Source organism: Rattus rattus, chromosome 8 (assembly GCF_011064425.1).
Source record: "Rattus rattus isolate New Zealand chromosome 8, Rrattus_CSIRO_v1, whole genome shotgun sequence".
Taxonomy (NCBI): domain Eukaryota; kingdom Metazoa; phylum Chordata; class Mammalia; order Rodentia; family Muridae; genus Rattus; species Rattus rattus.
The window spans coordinates 27,025,226-27,050,224 of NC_046161.1; the positions used below are offsets into that span (position 1 = coordinate 27,025,226).

At 43.8% G+C, this 24,999-nt stretch overlaps 1 protein-coding gene across 2 annotated transcripts in view; it reads left to right on the top strand.

Moving 5' to 3' along the window:
- Prdm10 (PR/SET domain 10) overlaps positions 1-24,999 on the top strand; it is a 100,732-nt gene that overhangs the window by 22,848 nt on the left and 52,885 nt on the right. For both annotated transcript variants that reach the window (XM_032909393.1, XM_032909394.1), the window contains exons 2-7: positions 8,285-8,478; positions 10,837-11,001; positions 13,383-13,442; positions 20,502-20,709; positions 22,180-22,421; positions 24,342-24,545. In XM_032909393.1, the coding sequence (XP_032765284.1) occupies positions 8,410-8,478; positions 10,837-11,001; positions 13,383-13,442; positions 20,502-20,709; positions 22,180-22,421; positions 24,342-24,545 (948 nt within the window). In that variant the 5' untranslated portion in view covers positions 8,285-8,409. The remainder of the gene's footprint in view (positions 1-8,284; positions 8,479-10,836; positions 11,002-13,382; positions 13,443-20,501; positions 20,710-22,179; positions 22,422-24,341; positions 24,546-24,999) is intronic.

Genomic DNA, 24,999 nt, shown 5'->3' on the forward strand with positions numbered 1-24,999 from the left:
GCCAGCATTCCAGAGCGAGGGACCCAGCAGGAGGTCTGAAGCCAGGTGACTGGAAGAATGGGATGTTTGGTAGTCTCCTGTCCCTGAACACACAGAAGCTGAGGGCCAAGTCACTCAAATATACTTTGAAATTGTCTCTCTACACTGGAAGGGTTGGCCCTCAGGTGGACCCCTCTGGGCAACAGACCAGCCATAGAATAGCTCAGACCTTGAGGAACCATGGTGCAGCCTACCAGAGATAGTGGGCCTGAAGAAAGACAGGTGTCCTGTGGGAGGGGCCGTCTGTCCCGGCAGCTGGGTGTGCGCTTGGTGAATTTGTCCCCACTCAGATGCTCGCACTAGTTTGCTGCTCCACAGCACACACACACTTCTGCTCCTGAAAGCAGAAGAGGCACCTGCCAGCTTTCTCTTTGAAATTGCCCTCACATCTCATCAGTCAAGCAGCTACTCTTTATGAACCCGCCAAGGCAGACATCAAGGTTTGTCATCCCTTAGAACTCACACAGAGCCCTTTTGAACTCCCAAGGATCTTCATGTAGCTTTGACAGCCCAGACCCCCAACAAGTCTCATCACCTGGGCTTTTCTTTTCTCTGAGTGAATGGTAGAAATTTCTTTGAAGAACTTGATGGTGCCCTACTGCCTCATGAGCAGACTATGAAATGAGATGGGAGGAGTCACCTTTATTTTGGGTACATGAAAAGTTCAATTTGAACAAGAAGGGGAAAGTCCACATTCCCTGGTTAACAGGAAAGATTGGCTCGCTTCCTCCTTTGAGGTGGGAAGAAAGGACTGCTCTTACTCTCACAGGAGAAAAGGGGCCTTCCTTAGAAGAAAAAGCCTGAGGTGATGATCCTAGAATCCTTTTGTGCACAAGGAAAGCAAGGAGCTATGGACCTGCAAGAAGGGCTTGAAGGACTCTGCCCCTCTCCCAGCCTTGTTCAGTGGACTTCACACCTACCTGCTCCCACCTCTCTTCTCTGCTTTCCAGTCTGTCTGTGGTGGTGTCGTTTGTTTTTCAATCATAGTTCATCTCTCTTGTGGTTACATAATATCTTTCTTGATGGTGGTCAGAAAAACCAGTTAGGAACACTTTTTCTTTCATTTTAAGATTTTTATCTTATGTGTATAGTGTTTTGCCTGCACCTATGTGAATATACCATGTATGTGCAATGCCTGCAGAACCCAAAAGAAGGTGTGTAATCTTCTGGAATTACAAGTTACAGAGGGTTGTGAGTGGCCATGTGGATGCCGGGAGCCGAACCAAGGTCCTCTACAAGAGCAGGTGTCCTTGGTCCCTAAGGCATCTCTCTAGCCTGGTGAACCGAGCTTCCTTCCCTTTGTTTTTTCCTTTTCTTCTTCTCTCCTTCCTTCCCTCATTCTCTCCTTCTTTCCTTAAAGATCTGGATCTATTTAGTTTTCATTTTGTCTGTGTGTGCACTAGCATGAGTTTATGTGCACCGTGTGTGTGCAGGTTCCTGTGGCGGCCAGAGGGTATCTCATCTAAAACTGGAGTTATAGGTGGTTGTGAGTTGCCATGTAGTTGTAGGACCTTTGCAGGAGCAACAGGTTTCCCCAAGGAACATTTCTTTAAGTTACATTATACAACCATTTTAGAAACTACTCACTGTCATAAATTCAAAAGGCTGTTTACTCCAAAATTGATCTGCCTTCCCTTACTCACAGGTGTCTGACCACTTTTCTGAATGCCCATCCCCAACCAATGGCATAAAACTTTATTTCTGATGCGGTTTTGTTGATTTTTATGACAGAAACAATCATTTTCAGTTTCATTGTTGACATTTATACCTGTTGTTAAATGTGCCCTCAGTAGATACATGCCACAGCCCTTACTGTCGTGTTCTTACTCTTCTTAACTTTAGACCTCTCTGGCTATATAGAAATATTCCAAGCCAGGCAGTGGTGGTGCACATGTTTAGTCCCAGCACTCGGGAGGCCAAGGCAGGTGGATCTCTGAGTTTGAGGATAGCCTGGTCCACAGAAGGAGTTCCAGGACAGCCAGGACTACACAGAGAAACCCTGTTTTGGAAAAAAAGAAAAAGAAAGCAGATAAACAATTTATTAGTCAACGGCATAATCTCTCTTCTCCCTGCAGACTGAGGATCAAATCCTCTATGGAAGAATTCTCTCACTAAGCGGTATCCACCACTCCCCTCAGTTTTTGAGACAGTTTCTCTGTTGTAGCCCTGGCTGTTCTAGATCTTGCTCTGTAGACTAGGCTGCCCTCGAACTCATAGAGATCTGCCCGCCTCTCCCTTCCAACTGCTAAACTTAAAGACATGAGCCACCACTTTCTTCTTCTGGGTTTTGAATTTTCTGAAATCCTTTATGAAAGTGTTCAGCTTCTCGGGCATATATATCCTAGCAAAAATTGTCTACATTTTATTTCTAGTGCATCTAGAGAACTATTTTAGCCATGTATCCTCCTACTCTGCTTCTAGGTTCCCAGTAGCTCACTAGTTGGAGTCAAATTGCTATCTGTGGTGATGGATACCATGCTGCACAGGTGGAGAGACTAGGCTACCCCAACTTGAACAGTGGGCTCTTGGGTTACTAGAGGTGATAACCTCTCTCCAGAGTCTTACCAAGAGTAGAACTTTTTAGCTCTTGAGGTGAAGAGCAGATAAAGCAGGCTCTCTCAAGGCACTTAGAAAACCTCAATGGGCAGGAGGGTACTGGTATTTGTTGTATATACATGTGACTACTCATTCCCACTTTTCAACAGTAGTCCGTCCTTCCTTCCTTCCTTCCTCCCTTCCTTCCTTCCTTCCTCCCCTCCCTCCCTCCCCCCCTCCCTCCCTCCTTTCTTCCTTCCTTCTTTTCTTCCTTCCTTTCTTTTTTCAAGACAGGGTTTCTCTGTGTAGCCCTGGCTGTACTGGAACTTGCTTTGTAGAACAGGCTGACCTTCAAAGCAGAGACCTGCCCACCTCTGCCTCCTGAGTGTTGGGATTAAAGGGATGGGCCACCATGCCCCGCTTCAGCCTGTTTCTTACACATTTCACGACCACCAGCCCAGGGTCCTCTCACATCTGCCATCAATCAAGAAATGCACCACAGGCTTGCCCACAGGCCAGTCTGGAGAAAGTATTTTCTCAATTAAGGTTTCCTCTCCCAAAACCATGCTAATGTAGTCGAGAAGCTTATGACATGAAATTAGCCAGCACATTTCAAAGGATTAAATAGGCTTGCACTTCACAGGAAGAATAAGGAATTTGTACTGAAATTTGTATTACTCTGTTGTTTGTCTATTTTATTTCTGCTTCAGTTTCCTTTCACCAGTTGGAACTAAGCTTAGTATACTTTCTTTCCTGGATTCTAAAGTTATTTGTTCCAGGAATCAGTTAAATGCAGAGGCTTTAACTCTCATTCCAAATGTGAAGAGAACAGACGCTCTTTTTGTTCCTGCACTTGTGGTCAGCTTTAATGCAGCACTTCTTATTGAGTGTCATTGTCCGCCTGGCTTGTCACAGCGTGCTACATTTCTGTGTGATACAGTTTCTGAACCCCAGATTTAACCAACTTCCTTCAGTGGTGTGGGCACTAAATTAATGAGCTGAGTTGATCACTGTAAGCTCCTTGAATTCTGCCTGAGATGAATTTGAGTTACTTATCTTCAATACTTTGTCCTTGTGACTGGCACTGAGCCCATTGCTTCTCTCTGGCCACTCTCACAGGGCTCTGTCCCCAGGAAAAGAACTGTATTTGGTAGGAGCTGGTACTGAGACTTACTTTTTCCCTTACTTTGACCTGATATCTGACAAGAAGCAACACAAAGAATGAAGGATTCTTTTGGCCGAGGTTTCAGTGAATACAATGTATCCTGGAGGGATGTGATGGTGGGAAAGGTATTTTGCAGATGGCTCTGTGGTGGGAGGAGGGCCTGGCAATGGCTTGCTTGTATTTTGCTGATCAAGAAGCAAAGGACAAAAGCAAGGCCTATCTATAAAACCTTAAGTTCTGTTCCCCACTGACCTATTTCCTTCTGCTGGGCCCCACATTCTAAAGTTCTGAGACAGCACTGCCCTCTGGGGACCAAGTAGTCAAACACAGGAGCCTGTTGGGGAGTGGGTCATTTCCCATTTAAGCTGTGTCACAGAGTTTTCTTAAATATTGCATAAAAAAGAAACAACTACCACAAACCTCTTGAGAATCAGGTCAGCAGTCAGAGATCCAAGAAATAAGTTGAGCTCCAAAGCCCGAGACTATGAAATAGGAAACCAGACGAGGATGTGAGTGGCTGGCTCTTAACGAGGTTGCCAGCATGGCCTGTGCCTCTCACCAGTGAGCAGGACAGGGGCATCCTTTTACCCTCCTGCTATCTCCTTCACCTTTCGCCTCTTTTCTTCCTAGAAGTCTCTTAGTGGCAGTACCTTAGGTAACTGCAGTGTTTCCTGAGACCATTGTCTTCCACTGATCCAGCTCTGTGCAAATACAACTCAAGAAGTGAAGAGTGCAGCTAAGGTTAAACTTGTAAACTGCAGTGCTGTTCCTGCCACTGCTACCTACTGTTCAGTACCGTGTGCTGCACTTCTGGAGGGCAGTGATGTTATAGTCAGCCTGCTGCCTAAGCAGCAGATTGGATTCCAAGAATTTCAGAAGGATGGCGTTGGCCACTGTTCAAGACCTGAGCCCAAGAGGTTGCAATGGTAGGGAGCGAACAATGCCAGTTTGGCTAGGTAGAGGGAGGGTTGGGAGGCTTGAACCTGCCAACTCCTGCTTCTTAGTAGCCACGCATTCATCCCTGGTTGTGAGAAAAGAGCCAGTGACATCCCATCTCCATCGTGAAGAAGTGGGATAGTGATTATTGCTTGTTATCCATGAATTTTTTATTTCAACTTTTTATTATGGAAAAACATGGAACAAGATTACCATTTGTAAAAGCACAGCGGCAGGAGCATTATGGACTGAGTCCTCTCTCTAGCACCATTATCTTTTATTATTTTTCAATATGTATTTGTTTTGTTTAACGTGTACTAGCGTTTTACCTGGATGTGCATGTGTACATGACATGTGATTGGTGTCCAAGGAAGCCAAAAGAGAGCAACAAGTCCCCTGTAACTAAAGTTATAGATGGTTGTGACCCACCATGTGGTTGCTGAGAATAGAATCCAGGTCCTCTGAGCCATCTCTCCAGTACCACCATATTTACTCTAAGAAAATGTTTTTTTAAAATTGTTATTGTGTATGTGTGAGTATGTATCTGTGTGTGTGTGTGTGTGTGTGTGTGTGTGTGTGTACACCATGGTACATTCCTGGCCGTCATGACAGCTGGTTGAGTTGTTGCTCTCTTCCCACCTTTAAGTGGATTTATGGACTGAACTAAGGTTGTCAGGCTTACATGGCAAGTGCTTTTGTAGCATCCTTTTTGATTGATCTTGCTTTTCAAATGATTAAAAAAATTTATATCTAGGGAAACGGTAATCTTTCATGATGTTCTATTATCAGAGGGTGATTGAGAACCATGGACATGGAGTTTCTCTTTTTTCTTTTGAGGAGGGGTCTCGTGTAGCCTAGGCTGGCCTCCTACTCACTGTGTGGTGAAGGAGGACTTAAACCTCTGATCCTCCTGCCTTTACCCTCTGAGTGCTGTGCGTATAAGCATGGACCACCATACCTCGTTTTATGTGGCACTAGGAACTGGATTTAGTGCTTTGTGTGTGTGTGTGTGTGTGTGTGTGTGTGTGTTGGCCAAGCACTTTACTAATCGATTGGCTTCTCCAAGCCCTGGCAGTTTTAAATAGTGGAGCCAGTTCTGCTGTTTTTACTATAGAGTTGGATTTCTTGTAGCCTTTCTACAATAGTTGTAGGCAGTGGAGACAGGAGCTTCTCCTGGACTCTCAGAAGGTTCTGGAGTAGTGGGGCAGGATGGGAACTCAAACATGACTGAGTTGGAGGAGTTAGAGGAGTTAGAGGAGGCTGAACACTCCAGAAATTTATTTTCTCCATAGTCTCCACCACTCAGTTTTTACCATGTAGGTGTCATGCGGAGTGAATGGAGAAGTTAGCTCTTAGCTCTCCCGATAGATGCTGTGTCCTATGGGGCAGAGCTATGGACAACGTTTTCTCTTTAGTGCTTACTGTGTACTAAAAAATGTATTTAGTGTTCACCAGAGGTGAAAAGCTTTGTGACCATTTCTTGAACATTTGCCATTATACTGTGTGATCACAAATAGTTCCATGTTTTATTGAATTTAAGATGCAGATGCCAAGAGATAAAAATCGTATATCATTAAGAACCAGCATACACCTTTAATCCCAGCACTTGGGAGGCAGAGGCAGGTGGATCTTTGAGTTCAAGACCAGCCTGGTCTACAGCCAGGGCTACACAGAGAAATCCTGTCTCCAAAAAAAGAAAAAAAGAAAAGCAAAGAATACAAAACAAACAAAACAAAAAACAACTAACTGCATCCACGTGAGATGCTGTCTCCTTGGAGATCCTTAGCTCCCCCAGGTTGGTGACTCAGTCCTCCAGGCTGCTGCTTATTTGGGATGGCAGTTGTTTTACCTGTGCTTCTGATGGCCTGTTCTAAGTTGACATTCCCCACCCATGTCTGACTTCCATTTCTTCACTAGAGTGCCTCATAGACCTCTGGGAACACTTTACTGGTTTGTGAAGGATATTTCAAAGGATGCCAGTGAACTCCAGATGATTCTGTACAGAGAGCATGGGGAGGGTATCCTGCTCTCTCCAGACATACTTCTTCCTGGAAGCTATCCTGAAGCTGGCGCAAATGTCATTTTGGAGACTTATGTTTGATTTTTGACCTTTGATGCTAAATTTAATCTTTAGTCTGTTGTGTCATCCCCCACACACTTCTTAAGAATTTGGGACAGGACAATGGGTGAATGTCAGGATGGGAACTAAAAAACGACTGAGAAGAAGGTGTTTGAAGAGACTGGACAGATGGCAATTACAGAGGGCTGAATCCACAATCTTTTAGTCTTGTCTTGGCAAGTGACACCCATTGTGAACCTCCCCAGCCTGCCAAAGTCAGCTGTGTCATTAGCACCCTTTGTAGGGCCAGGGATTAGATTTACCTGCCAGGTAAAGGGGACAGAGACCAAATGTGTATTTCCTGCTACCACACTGTGCTGTGTTTGCGACTGGTATTGGGGACTTAGTGGGAACTGCCTTTGTGAGTCTCATCCTCATTGCTAAAGGTTACTGCTGTTCTTTCTTAGAATCAGAGTGATCACGACGTGTATTTTCCCTTGTGTACATGCTAAAAAGCAGTTCTCTGCCCAGCCACTCCCAAGCCCTGCTCTATGTAGTTGCAGATGTTTTACATCATGTACCGTTTCTTTTTCTTTCTTTTTTTTTTTTTTGGTTCTTTTTTTCCGGAGCTGGGGACCGAACCCAGGGCCTTGCGCTTCCTCGGCAAGCGCTCTACCACTGAGCTAAATCCCCAACCCCTCATGTACCGTTTCTTGATCCAGTAAGATTTAACAAGGACACTTCAGATTGGAATGATTGTCCTGCTCCTTTTTTGCTTTCTTCCTAACATCTGTTACATTTCATCTCCTCTAGGAAGTGATCTCAGCACACCTCTGGGCTTAGACATTCTCCTCTGTCCCCATTCTGCACACTAGGATATCTTTACTCAAGAAAAATCACCCAAGTCCTTCCTTATGTCAGCAGTTAACTAAACATACTCCTCCTCTCTAAGGAATTTAGAGGCTTAAGATAAGCAGGGAGGAGACAGTAACACAACTGGATAACTTTTTGAAAAGTGATTGCTTATTTGTAGCAAACATTATGTTAGCACTCAAGAGGCAAAGGCAGGTGGATCTGCCTGAGTCTGAGACTAGCCTGGTCTACTGAGTCAGTTCCAGGACAGCCAGGGAGGAATACACAGAGAAACCCAAAAAACAAAACAAAACAAAAATAACAACAACAGCCAAAAAGCCAAGTTTGGACTACACATCAATCCGATTGATCGTAAGTCTGTTACTTACCTATAGTTAATACACAGGAAAATAATTTTTCTGAAAAGAACTAAGATTGCCTTCAATATTTATAATGAGGCTTGCATTCTATATATAGTTCCCATGTATATACATATGTATAAACATACATCTAGTAATTGTTCAAAACATAGCAGGTATGCAATATATTATATTATTACCACAAATAATACTTTATTCTTACCCTTTGCTAAGGTGTGTTACCTTTTAATAAAACCTCTTTGTGGTTTGTGGTTGAAACTAATTTATTACAACATAGCTAGCCACTTAAACCTGGGTCCCTTTCCTGTCTCTTCTCAGGGGCGCTGTAGAGACCTTCCTGCCCTCCATGAGCACACGTGTACAGGACCTACAAGACAGATGAGTGCTCTCTGTCCTGAGCTGCTGCTGTAGGTGGTTCAGACTTGGAGCTGTCCAACAAGAAGATGGATCCCAAAGATGAAAGCTCTCATGTGTGGCCAACGTCTGCAGACCATGAACAGAACACTGCACAGGTGAAGGACGACCTCCTCCAGCTCACTGTTGGCAGCAGTGTTTCAGTTGGGTAGATGCCGACAGCTAGAGACACAGCAGTGTCTGTGTCTCTATTCTGAATGCGACTGGGAGGGAGTGGACGTGAGAACTTGCTTGGAGAAGCAGGACTGCATTAGCACTAGCTTCACTGAGGCAGCCTTCAGGTGAGGTAGAATTCATCCACCCTGTAGGCCTCGCCTCTGCACCTGGCTGTTAGATGGTGCTTGACTTTCCTCCTTTTTTGTGTTACTGATCCCGAAAACCTCAAGCCTTCACTGGCTGCTTTTACCGTAGCCAGTGTAGAGTTTCAGTTCTCCATGAGTAATGAAACCTAAGGTGTGTTTATAAAATAAGTGACATATCTTCTCTTTTAAGACACAGAACTCATAGAGATCTGCCTGGTTCTGCCTTCCACATACTAACAGGAGGCAAGCTAGACCCATAAACTCAGTTTTAAACAATATGATAGACGTGAGGTTTTGATCCAGTTTTTCACTAAAGTGTATAACCATATATTATTGTCAAATCAGAAAGTTGACCTTGGAAGATTTAAATATGCAGATATCACTTAATTTAAGAGATATCTACACTGTAATGAGTAACCATGATTATATAATATGACTTAAAGGCTACCGTCTAAAATTTAGAGAAAGTGATTTCAGAGGTGTTTTCAGCACAATGACTGAGAACACTGCTTTTCTCATGGAAACTGTTTTGATGACTACTTTCATTAATTTATGTACTGCCTTTATCCAAGAGTAGGAGAAAAGGTGAGGACTGGGCCAGTTGGTCTCTATGAGTTCAAGGACAGCCTGATCTACTTAGTGAGTTCCAAGCAGTAAGGGCTACATAGTGAGACTGAGAGAGGGGGTCGGGGGGACAAAAGGAAATGTTTTTGTGAGGGTGAGGTTCTGTATTTTGATCAGGGTCCCTGCCTGTGGGGATCTGCAGTCAGGAGCCCCCCTGCATTCTTTTTTTTTTTTTTTTTTTTTTTTTTTAGAGGTGGGGACCGAAACCAGGGGCTTTGGGTTGAGGGCTCTACCACTGAGCTAAATCCCCAAACCCCCCCCTGCATTCTTTAATTTCAGTCCTTTCTGCTCCATGTTCTGCAAACTGTATAGACTGAGTGAGAAAAGACAAGTGGAAAAGCTTAGCCTTCTCTCTTTTTTTGAGGAAAATGTCTGCCCCCCATTTTAAAGCTTTGGTATGCATGAGAAAGTCGAGAGCTGAAGATTATAAATGGGAAGTCACAAGGTTACCTCACAGCAGTGAAAGCTCTGCAGATCTGCTGGGGAGCCTAGTTCCCCATGCGTGAGCTTTATCTTCAGGCGGAAACTGCAGGCATATAGCAGACAGACTGGTCACTTAGAGGAAGTCTGTTGTACTCCTGGGGTGCTCAGTTACACTTGGCCTCCAGCATTCTTTTTGGGCATTAAGTTAGTTTACGTGTCATTTGTGAATTCTATCATTTCCTACTGGAGAAAACTGCCGTAGAAACATTAGGACCAGTGGCAAGTCAGTAAAGTAAGAATGCCAACCCAGGATGTCAGCACATTAATTATTTCTGCCCCAGATGTATGCTGTGGTTGTCTACCTGTAGTCTCTCTGTTTCTGCCCTGCTGGGGCCTCCATAGAGGCAGTGTTCTGTTGCCACTCGGAGAGGACTTTGTACAACTCAATTCTTTAGTTCTCTTAGGACACAGACGAATGCTTCCCTGTGCACAGCTGATCTACTTGACCAGGAGCACTTTAAAGTGCTTCATTAAGGTTTTCTTCTGCGTCTTTACTTAGCAGGGAGGAGTCACACCACATCATCGACCCAGTGACATTTCCTCATTTGCTCCACGCAGCAGTATGTCCTTCACATAGGAAACAGCGTGGAGGAGTGAAAGTGACCTTGTTTTAATGTGTCTGCTGAAAAGCAGTATTCATTATAAACTAGAATTTTTATGATGTGTTGAAAGCAATTGCTTTTAGGTCTGTATCACACAGCAGTGTGTGTTTTGTATTTTAACAGTGGTGTCATACAAGAATCTACAGTTGCTTTTCCAGGATCAATTATTTGTCCCCTTGTGAGTCATCAGAAGTTATCTATTTGCATTGGGTTTTTAAGGCAAAAGAATTCAGGTCAGCTCTCTGACATTAAGCAGTAAATTACCAACAAGGTCTGTGGATCCTGCCTTCTGGGCTCTAGCTTAGCATGGATGAAGGCACACTGGGCTGCTTTCCTTGTGTTAGGGGTGTTTCAGCTCAGCTGAGCTTGGTTGGCCATGTGCCTTTGTGAGTTTGATTTTGCTTTATAAAGACAGATGCTCCATACTTGACTGCTTTTTCCCCAGGTGCACTTTGTTCCGGATGCCGGAACCGTGGCTCAGATCGTATACACTGACGACCAAGTCCGTCCACCCCAGCAGGTGGTGTATACGGCAGATGGTGCCTCCTACACGTCAGTGGACGGTCCAGAGCACACACTGGTGTACATCCACCCAGTGGAAGCTGCACAGGTTTTTGACTTGTTTGTTAATTAATGATATGTTGTTATATTAGTATTATTATAATATTAATTATATTAATTAATAATACGTTATTATATTAGTATTATAATATTAATTATATTAATTAATAATATGTTATTATATTAGTATTATAATATTAATTATATTAATTAATAATTATGTTTACTATGGGTCAGTTGTTGTCCTAGATCTTTGATTTGGTAAACATTCTGATATGATATATGCTTTCAAGGAGTGTATAACTAATTTGGCAATAAAAGAGATGGTACATTTATTTAAATTAAATGCAGAAATGAATTAGCACTCCAGTCTCATGTCAGCCTTTCTCTCCAGTGACCACTGAGGTGGTTGCCAATTTGTTACGTTTACTGAGTATCCAGAACCAAGCATTTGGTCTGTATGTTATTACATATATGTAAAGCTAAATCCAAGTTGGCTCAATGAAAGCATACAGATCATTTCTGTTAAATGTGCGAGCACAGCATCACTACCAGCTTATGCTATTGTTTGCTAGTAACTTACTGGTTGATAGGACTAGAATAGAAGTCATGGCGTATATTCACAAAAACTCTACAATATAGCTTCTAGTTTTTGCCACTGACTTGGAGTTTGTTTTTTTTTTGTTGTTGTTGTTTTTTGTTTTTTTTTGTCTGACTTGGAGTTTTTAAAAGACACAAATATTCCACAAATATTTTTGGCACTTTACAGTGTATAAAGTGTTTATAATGTGTTACATGTATACATGTGTTTCATAGAGTACATGTACACAGGTCCCACATACCCATACTGTGCTCACATATACTAATGAAGGCCGAGGCTATAGTCAGTGTGTGACACAGGGGACAGGGATTTTCCACACAGCCCTGGCAGAGTTCATATCAAGGATCCTACTATAAAATATGTGGGGTTGGGGGATTTAGCTTAGTGGTAGGCGCTTGCCTAGGAAGCGCAAGGCCCTGGGTTGGGTCCCCAGCTCGAAAAAAACCAAAAAAAAAAAAAAAGCATTAAAAAAAATGAGGGGCTGGAGTTATATAGATCATGCTGGCCATGAACTCACAGAGATCTGCCTGCCTCTGCCTCCTGAGTCCTTTGATTAAAAGCATGTACCACCACGCCTGGCTTCATTTGCTGTTTTGTTTTTTTTTTTAAGATTTATTTTATTTATTGTATATGAGCACTCTATCTTCATGTACAACAGCACACCAGAAGAGGGCGTCAGATCCCATTGTAGATGATTGTGAATCACCATGTAATTTGCTGGGAATTCAACTCTTAAAGAGTAGCCAGTGCTCTTAACCACTGAGCCATCTCTCCAGCCCCTCATTTTTTTTAGATGCATATTTTTATAGTAGGATCCTGGACATAAAATTGTCTTTATGTAATATTTCATCAAGAGCCTCACATCACTGCTAAGAAAAAATGGGATTCACCTCATGAATACGTTTCCAGTCTGTACAGAGATGGACTTGTCAGTGTTCAGGTGGTACTTTTGCATGCCTGGGTTTAGTGTTAGTCCTCTGACTATAGAAGTACATCAGAGTGTAAAGAGTGGCCTGTTTGCAAGTGCTCGTTTATTAGAAGGTTAAGTAAATGTCTGAATTTCCATAATTTTTAAAATGTCAAAGTGAAGAAATCTCAACTTCTTATACCAATTCCTCTGGAATTCAGTTTTTATTCCCATAGGTTTATGAAAATATTGAGCAAATCAAAATCTTTCAAAAGATTTGACAGAGTGACTTCTCTGGGTTGGAGATACTGACGTTGTCTTAGCCGTAACATACGGAAATTCTCCTTTTCTAGTTGTTATGTGTTTATCATGGTTAAACTTCCTAATTGTCATTATTGTACCCATTGGTTTTATTAAAAAAGAATCCACAGACTGTACATTTTTGTTAAAAAAGAACAGACTGCACTGTTCTTTCTACTTTTCTGACGATAAACACATTTCTATGGTAATAGCTTATCATCCCGTATTCCTGACACTCTGGTGTGCTCCTACCTCTCAGTCTGTTCTCACCCACTCCCAGGTCTCCCCGTGCGTGGACTTGAGCCTGAGTGGTGCACTTCCTTCACGGCATGCCTTCATGTTAGCATGACGTGCCTTTTTAATTAACTGGGACATTCAACCTCAAGAGGGGATTTGCCCGAGAGTAGAGCACTAAAGTCTGTTAGCCTTTTGGGGTCTTCAGTCTCTGGAGCCCTGTGAAGGGAAGGCTGTAGCCAGGAGCAGGCATGCTGTCTCTCTCCTGCATTAATAAAGGATTACTAGCTGTGAGTCAAGGTAACTCCTGAGAGCTGGTGCTCAGCACAGTCAGGGTTTCCTGTGTAGGCGAGCAGTTTAATCTATTGATATGTTTGTTTTTCTCTAGACTCTGTTTACAGATCCAGCCCAGGTAGCTTATGTCCAACAGGATGCCACAGCTCAACAGGTAATGAAAAGCCCTTTGTGGCATTTGGTAGTAATAAGGTGGCTGTCATGTTCCTGCAGTGTCCTTCTACCCCTATGCCGCCTTGAGTGTTGGTTTTGTATGTACATTCTCCAACTTCTCTAATGGAGAGAAAGTGAACAGAATGTGACACTAACACTGCAGTCAGTATATTGACATAGTCTGCTAATAAAAAGTCCATGGCTAGGGAAGATTTGAAAGGTAAGCATATACCACTGAGGTCAGGAGGATTGGTTGAGTCCACCTGGTAAAGACCAGCCTGAGCAAAATAGTAGTGACTCATTATATCACACACACACACACACACACACACACACACACACACACACACACACACACACACACACACTCACACACACACACACAAGTAGAATGTTTGTTCAAATTTCCAGTAAAAAAACGATCATAAGGGGTTGTTGTTGTTGTTGTTGTTGAGCTGGTGCCTCTATAACACTAGCACTTGGGAGGCAGAGACTGGATAGTCACAGTTTCTAAACCAGATTGAGTTGCCTGGTTAGGCTTTGTTTCAGGAGAAGGCAAGATGGAAGAGAGAGAGACAGACAGACAGAGAGAGACAACCAGAACCACTCACACCATTATCCCTGCTGGAAGCTGGCAAGCCTTTCATCCTGTTTCATGCTTAGTGAGTTCCTTGACAGTTACTTGAGAGAGAAATTTCTGTTCCAGACAATAAACACAACACCTCTTTCATTCCCCGATGAAGTATGACGCTGTCAGTAGCAGCCTGAAGGAGGCTGATGAGAAGGGTTTTGATGGACAACCCAGATGGTAGCAAGTACCTCAGCTTTCCTGTGACTGAAGAGGGGTGGCTCCTTACTGTGTGTCCTAGTGCTATATATTTCTGATGTGTCATATCGTGTGGTGTTCATCCCAGAAAGTCAAACCCAAATTTGACCAAGTCTGTTGAGTGTTCTGCGGCTCACAGGATGCATGGCAGACAAACTGGATGAGTCAAAGATGTCTAAGACTTACTGGTGAAATCTAGCCTGTGGACTGCAGGAGAAATGAAGTGGCCTAAAGGTTTGAGTTTTTGCTTATTTTGGTTTTGAGACAGGGCCTTGTATAGTCTAAGCTGCTAGGCTTGAACTCACGTAGCCAAAGATGATTTCAAACTTCTTATTATCTTGCCTTCGCTTCCTATTCACTGGAATCGAAGGCTTGCATCATCACCCTTACTGTATGTGTGCTGGGGATCGAGCCCAGGTCTTCTGTGCATGTGAGGCAAACATTGTATGAGCAGAGCCATGGCCCATCCAGATAACCTGTTTGGATTTTGTTGCTGTATTGTCTGTTTTCGCTTGTACAAGCATTCTACTACTGAGCTATGTCCCCCGACTTTTCCCACAAATAATCGTAATGGTAAAGAAGAGGAGGGGAACTAAGAGACTTGGATGTATCAATGCAGTAAATGTTGTATATGGCTTGCATTTGGATCCTGATTATATTGAACTAAGTGTAAAAAAAAAAAAAAGGAGACAATTGGGAAAAATAGCAACACTAAAGGATTCTTAATTATACTTAAAACCAGTAAGTTCTTAGAAATGTTAATATGTAAACTATAAAGGTCACTGTATAGAACTATATATACACGGGGTTGGGATTTAGCTCAGTGGTAGGCGCTTGCCTAGCAAGCGCAAAGGCCCAGGTTTGGTCCCCAACTCTGAAAAAAAAAAAAAAAAAAAAAAAAAAATATGTATACACACACACACACACACACACACACACACACACACACACAGAACTATTTAAAGATGATGGTCTATAAAACATGTAGGTTTTTTTTGCTTCATAGTAATGTAGTGAGACGTAAAGAGGAGGGAGATCCGCTAGTGTTTGGAATCTAAATGGCAAGGATATGGAACTTGTTGCATTGTTCTGCTTGATGCATTTGAGATTGTTCTTATGAGTAAGAAAACAGGGTTTTGTTTGTTTGTTTGTTTGTTTGTTTAGGTAGTAGGCTACCATTGTAGCTTAAGCTGGCCCTGGGTGATATTCTCGTGCCTCAGCCTCTCATGGGCTGGGATTAAAGGTGTGAGCCACTATGTCTTGTTTAAGAAAATCATTTTGACAATTCTTTGTCTATTGCTGCTGGATATTGAAGAAGTTTATATTCCTGTCAACTTTATGCAAATGCCATTTCAAGCCTACCACTGGTGTCCTTTCAGTCCTCTCAGATCTTGACAATCTGATGGACAAAAATGCCATTTGGTTGTTTTACTATTCGGCATGTTTTAATTGATGGTTTTGTTTCCATTTACACCTCAAAGGTCCCTTCATCTTCTCCAATCTCCCCAAACAATCTGGTCCTTTTATGTTTTGTATAAAAGGAAAATTGTACTTAGATAGCTCTGTGAACCCTGGCATTATAAAACAGCGTGACTATAGGTGTTGGCTTGGAGCCTTGCTTGGGCTTGTTCTTCTCGTTCTTCACGCTGGGGTCAAGTTCAGGGCCTTGTACATGTGGAGTATACAGTACCACAGCTACATCCCCAACTCTGTCTGTCTCTGCCCCTGCCTCTGCCTCTCTTTCTGTCTTGGCTGAAAGGCTTGGTGGAAAAATTTGTTTGAAGCTCTTTTTGTGTGTTCACTCCTTTGTCTTTAAGACAAGCGGCACCGGTGTGCAGACACAGACATGGTAGCACCCACTCCTCTTTATTTCCAAAAATTAGCAACTGTGACTTCTCACACATAGAGAAGAAACTATGTTGTCTTGATAACTGGGCTCAGTAGGAGGCACAAACCATTCTGTCTTACTCATTGCTGTCCAGTGTCATTTCCTGTTTCACTTCTCAGACAAACGTGTCCTGAAATGTATCATGTAGATGCAATTAATCACAGGGTGGCATTAAGTGGGAAGAAGAGAGTGTACGTTTAGCTAATTCTCTTTCCTTTCACTGTGTTTGATTGTACGGCGGTGAACTGTATAGGATTAACAACTTCCTTTTAAATTCTTTTCTTCTGTGTAAATCAGGTACACACCGGTCACTTACACTGCCTGGCCATTATCAGACGAGAATGTATTTAGCTTGTTGCCTAGTATTCAAAGAGGGGAAAAGTAGGGGGTGTTTGCATCCCTGAATAGACTAAATTCCACAGGGGCTATTGTGGTAGAAAAGTGGCAGAACTTGAATTTCATGTCTGCAGCCTGGGAGATACCATGCAGTCATTTAACCCGAAGGCCTAGACTTTTACACAACCTTCTCTGTTCCTCTGAGCCTTTCAGAATGTTTTTTTAGTGGGGGAAGGGAGGGAAGTAGGAAGATCTCTGCCTCAGCCTGCACATAGACTAGATGCCTCCTGAGGGTGGGGAGAGAAGAGGGAGGTTTCCGGCAGTGCAGCCTTATCTCAGATGAACTTAGATGCCTACCTAGGTCAGTAAATGCCAGGGGAATTTGAATTAAACCAAGCTGCAGCACATCCCACTGTGTGTTCAGGTCTGTGCTGTCTACATACCCAGAAGTGCTCGTTGATGCTTTCCCTGCTCTTCCCACAGTGCTCACCGTGCTTCAGGTACTGTGTTCACGTCTGTTTCAGCATCAGCCCTCAAAGCTAACACTGAAGTGTGGGACAGGGAAGGTTGTCATGACGGTTTTCATGCCAGCTTTCTGAGCACTGTCGAGAAGCCAGCAGCAACCTTGCCAAACCAGAGTTCTTGAAACCACATCTACTGAGAAAAAATGTCTCACTGTGGCTTTAGAGTAACAGTTGTGAGTGCATCCTTTTGGTACGTTCTGCACAGAGACAGGCTCTGTGAGGAGCTGAGGTGTGTGTATGCTGTGCTTCAGTGGAGATAACGTTTGTTACTAACACTGGCATTGAGCTTAAGTGGCTTAGAGAAGGTGGAGTAGTAAACTGCTCAAGGTGATGCTCAAGCATGAAGTTGCTTCCTCCTTGAAGGATATGAAGGATGTGCTGAGGAGGCTGAGGAAGTTGCACTGCCAGAAACCTCCCTCTTCTCTCCCCACCCTCAGGAGGCATCTAGTCTATGTTGAGGCTGAGGCAGAGATCTTCCTACTTCCCTCCCTTCCCCCACTAAAAAACCATTCTGAAAGGCTCAGAGGAACAGAGAAGGTTGTGTAAAAGTCTAGGCCTTCGGGTTAAATGACTGCATGTTCAAACACACCCAGGCCAAGCATGCAGGTGCATGCCTGTTATCCCAGCTACTTGGGAGGTGGTGACAAGAATCAGGAGTTCAAGGCTGTTCTGATGATAGCTCTCTTTGTTGTTTGAGACAAGGTCTCTCTATATATCCCTGGCTGTCCTGGAACTTATTGTTTAAGCAGCCTGTCCTTGAACTGAGAGTTCTGCCAGTCTCTCTCTCCTAAGTACTAGAATTAAAGTCATGTATAACCATGCCTGGCTACATGGGGCTCTTCAAAAAGGAGTTGCCAGGTTTGGTGGCTGTAATGGTTTGTATATACTTGACCCAGGGCATGGCACTATTAGAAAGGTGTGGCCCTGCTGGAGTGGGTGTGTCACTGTGGGTGTGGGTTTAAGACCCTCATCCTAGCTGCCTGGAAGCCAGTCTTCTCCTGTTTGCCTTTAGAAGGAGATGTAGAACTCAGTTCCTCCTGCACCATGCTTGCCTGGATGCTGTCATACTCCCACCTTAATGATAATAGATTGAGCCTCAGAACCTGTAAGCCAGACCCAATTAAATATTATCCTTAAAAGGGTTGCCTTGGGGGGTGTTGGGGATTTAGCTCAGTGGTAGAGCGCCCAGGGGAGGGCAAGGCCCTGGGTTTGGTCCCCAGTTCCAAAAAAAAAAAAAAAAAAAAAAAAAAAAAAAAAAAAAAAGAGTTGCCTTGGTCATGCTGTCTCTTCACAGCAATAAAACCCTAACTAAGACAGTGGCATATGCCCATAATTCCAGATTTTAGGAGACAGTGGCAAGAGGTCTACAAGTTAAAAAGGCAGCCTGAACTACATAGTAAGACTGATTTAAAAAGTCAGGGAGAAAGATGAATGGGAAATGACAGGTATCTGTGAGTCTAAGTTTGCTAAGTAATTTAGTCTACTAAGTTGGCAATAGAAAGGTGGCTGTCATATGTTGGTGTGATCTGGTGCTGCATTCACAGACCTGTGTAACTCACTAGGGAATAAGCAGGCAAGGTGACCAAGGAGCTGGAAGTTTGGCTGTATGAAAAATGATGGTATAAATTAGGAACTTTGAATTCTTGAATATTTGTATCACATGACAGAAACATTAGACTTTTCTACTGAACTCCAGAGGGAAAGGCCTAGGTTCTGACCAGCAGAAGATGTGTATGGGCAGATGTGATAGCCTCTTCTCAAATGTTCTGGCTACGTAGGGAGGAATTGAGGCCCAGAGCTGTTGGACAAGTGGACTGTGCCTGCAGTTGCAGTAGATGTTCAGAGCACAGGAGGGTCAGGGTGTCAGATGTGGCTTGCTGGGGAACATGGTTGCATTTTGAAGGCAGGCAAGGGATTAGTGTCCTAGCAGAGGAAACCAGCATATATGAACAGATAAAGGGAAATGGAGTGGGCACAGTTAAACAGTTAAATGACTAAAAGGACATGGGTTTAATATGGTCAGAAGAGAGGATACTGGCTGAAAGGGACTTAGGGTTTTGTATACATGTAACACTCATTTTGCAGGGTGCCTTTTATTTTCTGTGTGTGTGAAAAACAACATTGATCCCGAATGTTGTTGCATCACTGCCTTAAGCACAGGGAATAGTCACTTCTTTCATTCTTTCCAAAACACTTAAGCCTTTCAGAGTGTTTCAAAGGAGAGCTGTCAGCTATGAAGTTGTACTAACCACGTGTTATACCCTGTATTTAGCTTGAAAAGTGAAGTGGGGATGTAGCTTAGTGTTAGAACATTTGCCTCATGTGCAGAAAGCTCTGTGTTCCCTTCCCAGCACTAAAGACAAAACAGAACAAAACAAAACACTAGGAGAAATGAGTAGTCCCAGATACTCAGGAGGCAGAAGGTCACATGAGTCTAGGAGTTTGGAGAGCTTGTCTGGGCAACATAGTAATTCTGTCTTTGAAAATACCAAGCTGGGCTAGGGAGATGGCTCAGTGGGGAAAGGCTTGTTGTACAAGTGTGGGAGCCGGAGTGTGGGTACTCAGAACCCACATAAAAAAACCCCAGCACTGCAGGATCAGAGACGGATACTAGGGGCCTGTTAGCCAGCCAGTATAGCTGAATTAATGAGCTTGAGGTCAATGATAGATGCTGCATCAGAAATAAAATGCGGCAAGAGAGATGGCTCAGTGGTTAAGAGCATATACTACTCTGCTAGAGGATCCAAGTTCAAATCCCAGCACTCATATCAAGTGACTTATATCCAGCACCTCTGACCTCCGTGGGCACCTGAATTCATGGACATATACACAATAATGATTAAAAAAGATGGAAAGTGATCTAAAAAAGCAACAGTCCAATGTCGATATCTGACCTGCGTATGTGCACAGAGGCACTTACATGTATATACATCACACAAACACAAGTTCCTAGAAAAGCATTATGAGAAAGCCACTATGGTCCCTTCTCTGTGTGATAAAGTCACTTTTAAAAGGAAGGAGGGACCCTAGTCCCAGATATAAAGACAGAAGATTTCACAAGCAACCCAAGCAGGAGGCAATGGAAATGTGTGTTCACCAAAGTCTCTCAGGAGGTAGGGCAGGTCCATTAAGCCAATAGGAAATGTCTTGTACAAACAAAGAGTGGAACTAGATTTGAATCTCTTTCTGGTGTGTGTCAAAGGCGTCTCAGTCTGCCCACATAGGAGGCAGAAGGTGAGGACGGAGAATTGAGCTTGAAAGCCAAGGGCATTAAGACATCTGAAAGGAAGTTAGAGTCTTGGATAAAGTTACCTATGAATAAAAGTTATTTTTTCCAGAACTTTGCAAGAAACTAGGGTAAAAACTATGTTCTGTCAAGAGTGTATTTGTTGTGTATACATGCGGGTCCTAGTTTTCTTAAAAGAGGTGCCTACTTGCTTTGTCCCTTAAGCTTCTGTCCAAGCCTCATTACTTGTACATACTCAGGTGCTGCCTTCCATTGAGAGTGTGGATGGTTCCGACCCTCTGGCAACTCTGCAGAACCCAATTGCCAGACTAGACGCAAAAGAGGAAGAGGAAGAAGAGGAGGATGAGGATGAGGATACAGAGGAAGAGGAGGAAGAGGATGCTGAAGACACAGATGTGGATGACTGGCAGCCTGACCCACCCAGGCCTTTTGATCCCCATGATTTGTGTAAGTACAAGCACTGGACTCTGCCAGGAAGATGTGTGCAAGTGTGGTCATGTGCACAGCAATTGTCCACCCATACACTGGCACAGCCCTAGGAGGGAGGTCCTGACTCTTGTTTTGTTTTTTGCTTTTACTGAAAAAGAATCTGAAACCCAGAAGAGGTCCCAGGGTCAACAAGTAAATGGGCAACCAGGCACCCACACTGGGGCTCTTAATTGCTACAGTGAGTCGGTGTAGGTCAGGCCTCTGCGCTGTGCTCCGTCTCTCTCATGGGTGTTTAAGAATACTTACAGGTCTTCAGTCATTGCTGCACAGAGGCACTCCTCAGCCTCTCTCGGCTGGCTTCTTTCTGAAGGTCATAACTGTGAGTGCCTGGGAACAGCTGACTGCAGGTCTGGGTGGGACGCCACACCCTGAATTGTCCTCTGTCCGGCCTGTTCAGCCTCCATGTTTACCCACCAGTTCATTGTTTTCTTTCTGTGGATTTTCATGCCCACGTGGCAGACTGACCTCATTCTCCTGAGTGAGCAAGTTTGTGGCTTTGCACCACCCTCCTGTCTGGTTGTACTCAGCTCCATATCTAAAACCCATGTAACAAAGGACTTTGTTTTGATTTTCTTTGAGTAAGTTTTCAAGGCAGCTCCTTAATCAGATGTACTGAAATTTATTTATCTTATAAATATTAATACAAAGTTTCTCTGCATTACTTGAGAATTGTGGAATTTCAGACACCTAAACCAGGTCACCACATAGCCGGAGGAGGAGGGGTGTGATGAGTCTGAACTCTGTTTGGCCTGGTTACTTGTCGCTAATTTGTGACCCTGAGTATCTCTTCTGGGTTCCTCTTGAAAAGGGAGTGAGCATGCCTGGCTTGAGGCAAATGCAGATTTCCAGCATCAGTTGAAAATGTATGCCCTGCCAGGGCTAGACTAATGGTGCTGTCTGAGTAACAAAGGCAGGGTCCTGATGAGACTCATTTTAGCATCCTCAGGTCGTGCAACCTGAAGTGAAGAGCATTCTGTTTGCCTGAGACTGCACGTGCGTTACAGCTTCTCAAACTCACTAGGAGGAAGTAGAGCAAACCGTATTGTCAGGGCTGATCCCACAACAGCTTTAGTAAAATGACTTTGTCTCATCAGATTTTGCAACATCTAACAAGGAAGCTTTTCATTTTTTCTTGTAATTGATTTGTAAATTGTGTTCACTGTTTGGAACCACCGTCTAGCAGGGAATTGTCATGAGTTGCTTATTACTTTTAGCAGGCATAGGGGATTAGCATGGTTTTAGGGGAAATGACAGCATTCTCACTGGGCTATGAAAGGTAATACCTCATAGTACATTGTTAGCATCCTTATAGGAGTTAACTAAATTTGGCCTGAAAAATTAGATTTCAGATTATGTTTAGGTCAGCACCTTTTTCATGGACTCAAGAGGCTTCGAGGCATTTGACTTTTAGCTTTCTTTCCCTTGCAGGGTGTGAGGAGTGTAACAATGCACACTCTTCTGTGTGCCCAAAGCATGGCCCCTTGCATCCGATCCCTAACCGGCCTGTGCTCACCCGGGCAAGAGCCAGTCTGCCTCTGGTCCTCTACATAGATAGGTTCCTTGGGGGAGTGTTCTCCAAAAGACGGATTCCCAAGCGCACTCAGTTTGGCCCAGTGGAGGGGCCACTGGTCAGGGGATCAGAGCTGAAAGACTGCTACATTCATCTCAAGGTAACTCGGGCTTTCTCCCACTGTGCTTGTTCTGTTAAGACTGTCCAGCAGGAGCTTATATTTTATCAGGTCATACCAGCTAATTGCTAATTTTGTTTTATGTTGTTATATGGAAGTTTGCTCTGCGTTCTCAGTAGATTAGAGATGGTAATGGCATCTGCTTACGGCATTGTCTTGCGTATCTGGAGACAGGAAGTTTTGGGGAGCTATAGGTAGTACTCGGGGCTTTCATTTTAAAACAGTGCAGATGCTTGGGGGAGACAAAACACTCGCCATGCAGGCACAAGGAGCAGGTTCACAACATCCTCGGCTCACAACATGGAGAACTCTGATCCTAAGTGATCCAGTGCCGCCTTCTGGCATCCACATGCACCAGGCGTACATGTGGGCACATACATGCAGGCAAAACTCTAACACATACAAAATAAATAATACAACAACAACAAGCCTAGTAGGTATGGTGACCCACCTGTCATTCCAGTAATCTGAAAGTGGACACAGGATCCTTGGAACTGGCTAGCTAGACTGAATCAAAAAGCTGCCTGAGGGAATAAAATGAAGAGCTATTGAGGAAGCTGGACAATGGCACACACCTTTAACCCTGGCACTCAGAAGGTGGATCTCTGAGTTTGAGGCCAGCCTTGTCTACAGAGTGAGTTCCAGGACACCCAGAGATACACAGAGAAGCCCTGTCTCCAAAAAAAAAAAAAAAAAAAAAAAAAAAAGATACCTAGTTTTTATGCTCTGGTTTTCACATGCATACACACACATGTGCACACTGCATATGCCTGTGAATATCTTAAATAATGGAAATGTATTTCTCAAAGCTCTGAACACTGCCAGGCCAAGCCCTGATGGTGCCATGTTGGCCTAATCCAAGACCCCTTTAGAGATCTTGACTCCAGTGTAGTCACATCTGAGGAATCAGGGTTATAGGATTCCCACATGAATTTTTGGGGGAGTGGAGAGAACGTAAAGTTAAACTCTTAATAGGGGGCTTGGTGTACTTTCTCTTTTGTTTATTTTAATTTTATTTTTTTGAGATGGGCCTTTCTACATAGCCTTGGCTGTACTAGATCTCTCTATGTAGACCAAGCTATCAAGCTTACAGAGACCCCTGCTTTCTGGTGCTGCGGTGAAAGTCAGGTGCCGCCATGCAAAGTGCATCTTCTCTTCTAAACAAAGTGATGGAGGGCTGGGGAGGCAACATACTTGGTGGAGGGAATGGATGTTCCTCTGCCCTGTGATGCCAGCATTCAAGAGGGAGGGGGTCAAAAGTTAAAGGTCACCCTTGACTAGATAGTGGGTTTGAGGCCATCCTAGGCTACATGAGAACCTATCTGGAAAAAAGTTTTTATTTTAGAACTGGTGTGGTGACACACACCTATAATCCCAGCAGTTGTGAGGCTGAGGCAGGAGGATTGTGAATTCCAGTGTAGCCTGGGCTACACATCCAGACCCTGTGTCCAAAAGAAAGACTTTAATTAGAATGCGGAGATGTCTGACTGTGCGCTGTGTGTGCTGGAACAGTTGCACTTAGACGGTTTCGAGTCTTAGAGTGGGTCTGACCTTTGGCGTTCTTTGTGTTAGAGAACACTTCACAGGGGACGGCCGAGAGACACACAGCTCAGCAGCTGAGAGAACTTGCTGCTCTTGTGGAGGAACAGGCTTCCGTTCCCAGCACCCACATGGCAGCTCACAACCATCTGTAACTACAGTTCCAGGGGATCTGATCCTCTTCTGACTTCTTTGGGTTCCAGTGTACATGTGGTGCACAGACAAACAGGCACAAAACAAAATAAAAACATATTTAAAAGAAAAGTGTGCTTCCTCTAGGGCTGGAGGGATGGCTCAGCAGTTAAGAATGTGTATGGCCTTTCTCGAGGACCCTAGTTCAGTTCACCTTCTCTTTGGTTACAGGTTTCTCTTGATAAAGGAGACAGAAAAGACAGGGATTTGCATGAAGACCTGTGGTTTGAGTTGTCTGATGAGACCCTTTGTAACTGGATGATGTTTGTGCGCCCAGCCCAGAACCACCTAGAACAGAACCTGGTAGCTTACCAATATGGCCACCATGTGTATTATACAACAATAAAGAACGTGGAGCCCAAGCAGGAACTGAAGGTACAGAACTGGATCTGCAGCTGCCTGCCAGCCAGGGGGATGATTAGGGCTCTTCCTATAGAAGGATCCTTTCCTGATAATTCCTCTGTTATTGAGTGACTTCAGCCTTCCTGTTGCTTCCAGGATCCCTTCCCTTCACGGTTACAAAATCTGTGGATGCTCACATCTCTTACATATGTATACGTGTAGAGCCCATGCTATCCGTACACATTTCAGATCATTTCTAGGCTGTTTATTATCTACTGCAATATAAATGCTGTATAACAGTCATTATGTCTATGTATGGGAGCAATGGCGAGCCAGCTCTTCACTTCAGCACAGATGGTGATGTCGTTCATGTATATTCACTCTGTTGGTGGTGGAACCCTGACCAAGCAGGGCCGACTGTACTGTGCACCATAGACTTTTACTAATCTTGTCAATGAAATGGAGTGGGGCTAGGTCATTTTTATGT